The sequence below is a fragment of the Gastrolobium bilobum genome, unplaced genomic scaffold (assembly GCF_033153095.1).
Source record: "Gastrolobium bilobum isolate Gb01-03AN ecotype WA unplaced genomic scaffold, APGP_CSIRO_Gbil_v1 utg5950, whole genome shotgun sequence".
In the NCBI taxonomy this organism is placed as follows: Eukaryota; Viridiplantae; Streptophyta; class Magnoliopsida; order Fabales; family Fabaceae; genus Gastrolobium; species Gastrolobium bilobum.
Genome location: NW_026898576.1, coordinates 75733 through 80855, shown reverse-complemented (window position 1 = coordinate 80855; position 5123 = coordinate 75733). Strand labels below are relative to the sequence as shown.

The 5123-nt window shown below is 40.8% G+C and overlaps 1 protein-coding gene across 1 annotated transcript; it reads left to right on the top strand.

Moving 5' to 3' along the window:
- The first annotated feature begins 237 nt into the window (after positions 1-237).
- LOC133317480 (cell division cycle 20.1, cofactor of APC complex-like) lies at positions 238-2314 on the top strand. Its single transcript, XM_061519345.1, has 4 exons — positions 238-521; positions 660-932; positions 1018-1287; positions 1413-2314. Exons 1-4 carry the CDS (start codon positions 504-506, stop codon positions 2118-2120), a joined length of 1269 nt encoding a protein of 422 aa, XP_061375329.1. The 5' UTR covers positions 238-503; the 3' UTR covers positions 2121-2314.
- Positions 2315-5123: the final 2809 nt, after the last annotated feature.

Below are 5123 nucleotides of genomic sequence, written 5' to 3'. Positions count from 1 at the left end.
TATATATTGAAAATTCATAATTAGGATTTCTTTTTGTTGTATATTTTTATTTTCCTTTTTATCTTAATTTTTTTTTCTGTTTTTTTGTTTTCGGTAGATATTTTTTTTATTTAAACTATTTTTATTTATTTTTTAAGAAGAGAGAGATGGGTGAAAAACAGCGGGGATTAAAATCAGAAAAAACCAGACGGCGCGCAGCTTATAAATATCAAACGATTCCTTACCTTTTAAGAAAATTTCGTTCACTTGTTATCTCCAACTCACTCACACGCTCTCTCTCTCTCTGAATCTCTCTTTCTCTCTTGTTCTGATCTTTCAAGCTCTGAAGCTGAGGCTCCAATTCAAACATAACGACCACGCGCCGCCGCCATTCATTTTATATTTTTTTCTCTCTGTTCCTCTATTTTCGTTCCATTTGATTTTCTGCATTGTGTTTTTTCTGTTTTTGCAGGGTTTCTTAAATTCTTCTTCTTCCATCGATCCTAGAGAATTCCCTCCACAGAATGAACAATTGGGAAAACGTAAGCCCCTCTATCTGTCTCTTGATTTTTGTTGTTACCCAAACAGAAAAAAAAAAAAACCCAAACCCTCGATTACACTCAATGATTCAAAGGTTCTCACTTTTCTTTTCTTTTCTTTTGTGTGGTTTTTGTCGGCAGTTGGATAGGTTCATTCCCAATAGGTCAGCCATGGACTTCAGTTACGCTCACTGCATGCTTACAGAGGGAATGAAGATCAAACAAAATCCAACGGAGGAGGTGACTTCGCCGTCGCGAGAACTCTTCCGGAAGAGACTGGCAGAGGCCTTGAACATGAATAGGACTCGAATTTTGGAATTCAAGAATAAGCCACCACCGCCGGTTGAATTAATCCCAAAGTATATCCTTTCCCCTCCTCCTCGATCTTCCAAACCCATGCGATACATTCCTCAGGTACGTCAAAATGAAAAATTGTTCATTGCCTAATCAGGTTCTTTTTTTAAATTGCATTCTAAGTGTTTGTGAAATTGTTTGTCAGAAATCTGAGAAGACCTTGGAAGCACTTGGCATCATAGACGACTTTTCCTTGAACTTACTAGACTGGGGTAGCAGCAACGTTCTCAGTATCGCACTTGAAGATACTGTATATCTATGGAATGCCGATGATAGCTCCACTTCAGAACTTGTCACTGTTGAAGAGGAAGATGGTCCCATTACAAGTGTTAGCTGGGCACCTGATGGACGCCGTTTAGCCATTGGTTTGAACAATTCCCATGTCCAGCTCTGGGATTGTTTCGATACTAAGCTGGTAGATGTCACACTCAATTCTTGTTTTTATATATATATATATATTTACTATTTTTTTGGGTTTTTATTTTTAAATTGAAATTTATGCATTCTGATTGTTATATGGTATGATTTTTGTGAACGCAGCTGAGAACACTGAGGGGTGCACACGAATCACGAGTGAGTTCACTAGCTTGGAACAATCATATCCTCACAACAGGAGGATTGGATGGTAGAATTGTTAACAATGATGTCAGAGTAAGATCCCACATTGTTGGAACCTACAGTGGACATCAACAGGGGGTGTGTGGGCTGAAGTGGTCTGCCTCAGGAAGACAATTGGCAAGTGGAGGCAATGATAATCTCATTCATATATGGGACAGATCCATGGCCTCTTCGAATTCAACAACTCGTTGGCTTCACAGGCTTGATGAGCACAAAGATGCTGTAAAGGCACTGGCTTGGTGTCCATTTCGGGAAAATATGCTAGCTTCTGGTGGAGGTGCGGGTGATCAGTGCATTAGGTTTTGGAACACAAACACTGGTGCATGCTTGAACTCTGTTAGCACGGGATCTCAAGTGTGTGCTCTGCTGTGGAACAAGAATGAGCGTGAGTTGCTTAGCTCGCATGGTTTAACCCGTAACCAACTCACTCTTTGGAAATATCCTTCTATGGTGAAGATGGCAGAGCTCAATGGTCATACCTCCAGGGTGCTGTTTATGACACAAAGTCCAGACGGGTGTATGGTGGCAACTGCAGCAGGGGACCAGGAACTGCGTTTTTGGAAGGTCTTTGGAACCCTAGCATCGAAGGCAAAAACTGAGCCCTTTGCTAATTTCAACCGTATCCGTTGAAGATCGCATGTATAGGAGATAATGTGTTTTGTCTAAGGGGAGCAATTTTGTATTAATTTTTTTTTTCATTTTGTATTGTTTCCATGACCTTTTTTGTAAGTATATCCTGACAAATGTATAAACATTTAAACATGTACATATTGGGCGAATTTATCTGTACAGAAAGAGCTAATTACTTTGAATGAATGCCATGTACACTTTCAACGATTTTTTGTTTTTAAATTTTTGTGATTTACAATGAATGGAGTTGAGTCTGTGCTTTTGCTTGTTATTATGCAGCTGTCAGTTTTGAAAATTTGAATTAGAATCCTTGAATAGGCTGAACTTGGGAATTTTGCAAATGGGGGTATCTGTATCATGCATGGTGGGTCTATTAGGGAAGAGTAATATGCATGAGTTGAGGTATGTGAGGAAAATATGCATACATTGGGATTTGTGGGGATAACTATGTGGGTTTGTGGGGGGTAATTATGTGGGTTGGGGTTTATGGGGATTACTGAGCGGGTTTGCTTGTTTGTTTGTTATCGTAGTACTTGTTGTGGTTCAATTGGGTCGAATATGTTGATTAGTTTGTACGTGTCTGCTGTTGCATTATATGTGATATTGTTGATTGGTTTGTGTTATTTAAACATGCCTGCTTACATAGATCTAAATCATGGAGATTATTTTACTCATGATAGCCAAAGGGAATAAGTAGGGGTTGAAGTAGATAGATTGGTTTGTCAAATGGGAAGGTTCACCTACTCAAAGTATTAGCGTACATGAAAAACACAAAAACATAAGTTGGGGTTTACAAAAGGCACTTCAATTTGATGGTTCAAATACCAGAGAGGAAAATGAACTTAAACTAAGCTTATTGTAGCACTTATAATAATCTTTTGTACGGGTTGGTATCAGACCATGGGGTCCTCAATACGGCTCTTTTAACACAAGCACCTAGGGCTGAAGTATTTGCATGCACTGTTGGTCAAAAGCCCAGTAAGGTTAAGTACTATCCGGGTGATACTACTGAAATAGTGAGATTGGTGCACGGTTTAGCCTGTTTTTCAAAGCAAACAATTTTATTTTTGTTGTGCTCTCGATAGGTGATCTCATTATTATTATTATCATTATTATTTTTCGTGATATTCCATGTAAATGTAAATTATTCAATTCCTCAAATGTTTGTTTTCTATGTGGAAAAATTGTACATATATATGCACCGTGCTTAGTGCTTTGCTTACTTTAATGCCCAGGGGCTAGTCCCAAAGCTCTTAATGCCTATGTTACTAGTTGTTTTGGATACTGGAGTGGCTCTTTTTGTGTCAATGAAGCTTGTGAGGTATTATTCTGTTCAGCAAGATCTTACTGTACATTTATAAGCAGGGGTATTACTGTCTACAATCATAAAAAATACTTGCAAAGAGGGGTATTAATATTTATCCCTAAACTTCTTAACTTCTATCACTTGTTCTTAAATTTATAAGCAGCCACTTGGTTTCTCATTGCTTCTGATTATTGTCTGTTCTAATATGTACATTTATACATTATTCTGAGCTGCTTTTATAGATAAATTGCAGTTATTACTGCAGAACAGGTTCTACTGCACAACTATATTGCAGGTATTATTCTGAGCTACTTTTATATTGCTATGGTGTGGTGTTTAATATATGTAGCTGCAAAACTACAACTAATGAGGCAGATGCCCAGATGCCATTCTTGGCAATTAGCGGACAGGTGTTTTTCTTTTTTGCTTCCTTTTCGGCTTTAGATACTTTTGATAAAAGGTAATATTGATTCATTACTTACCATGCATTTCTATAGATACTTCTGCAGATTGCTTTCCCTTACACATGTTTCCGGGTTTGTGATTGCAGTTCGGCTGATGAGGTGATAGGGACGTATAGCTGTCTGACCTTGAATTTTTAATATTTTTAAAAGTTGCATTTTATTTTTGATAACAAATAGCTGCCTAACCCCTAGGTGTCTGTGTATTTTCTAACCCTCTATAACAAAAGATTTTCATTTTAATTTTATTTGGATTATATGATTTCAGGATGCATATGTTCTTTGCCGTGTGTTCAAGAAGTTTACAGTGATTCCCCAAAAAGTTGGAGAGCAATATGTTAATGTCACCACCAGCCATGCAAATCAGATTACAAGCGATCAATCATCAAGCATTGAGCTATACTCTGAAAGAAGAGGTAAAGTTTTAGAGAGTTCAAATTATTTGATGCCATGGGATACATTTTCAACTCAAAACATGAATAATGGGAATGTTGTTAATATCAATGGTGGAACAAGGGATAACGGGTTATGGTCGCATTTCTTATCTGAAGACATACTCAATCTTCCAATCTCTTCTTCATTTCCCAATTATGGAGCCATACCTTACCCTCCATCCAAGGTACCTACATGTTTCTTGTACACATAAATTAAACTTTACCTTATAAAATAAATTTCATCTTTTCACTTTATATGGTCTTTTCACAATTTATACATGTACGTAGTGGGCGAATTTATCTGTACAGAAAGAGCTAATTACTTTGAATGAATGCAATGCATGATTGGATTTTTTTTTTTCACTTTGAATTTTTATCTTTCTTTCCCTGATTTTAGTGTTTTTGAGTGTCTCACATCCCCACAAGTCACCTTATTTTGGTGTCAAGTATAAGTCATGAGCACCAGTACTGAGTTGTCCCTAGTAATGAGTTATAACTTTATTTTTTATTTCTGCGCGCGCGCGCGCGCGCGCGCGCGCGCGCGCGCGCGCGCGCGCGCGCGCGCGCGCGCGCGCGCGCGCGCGCGCGCGCGCGCGCGCGCGCGCGCGCGCGCGCGCGCGCGCGCGCGCGCGCGCGCGCGCGCGCGCGCGCGCGCGCGCGCGCGCGCGCGCGCGCGCGCGCGCGCGCGCGCGCGCGCGCGCGCGCGCGCGCGCGCGCGCGCGCGCGCGCGCGCGCGCGCGCGCGCGCGCGCGCGCGCGCGCGCGCGCGCGCGCGCGCGCGCGCGCGCGCGCGCGCGCGCGCG

Bases quoted from the DNA above. Each gene is read 5' to 3' on its own strand.
- LOC133317480 (XM_061519345.1), top strand. The intron at 933-1,017 runs GTACGTCAAAAT...ATTGTTTGTCAG, and splicing joins CCATGCGATACATTCCTCAG to AAATCTGAGAAGACCTTGGA. The intron at 1,288-1,412 runs GTAGATGTCACA...TTGTGAACGCAG, and splicing joins ATTGTTTCGATACTAAGCTG to CTGAGAACACTGAGGGGTGC.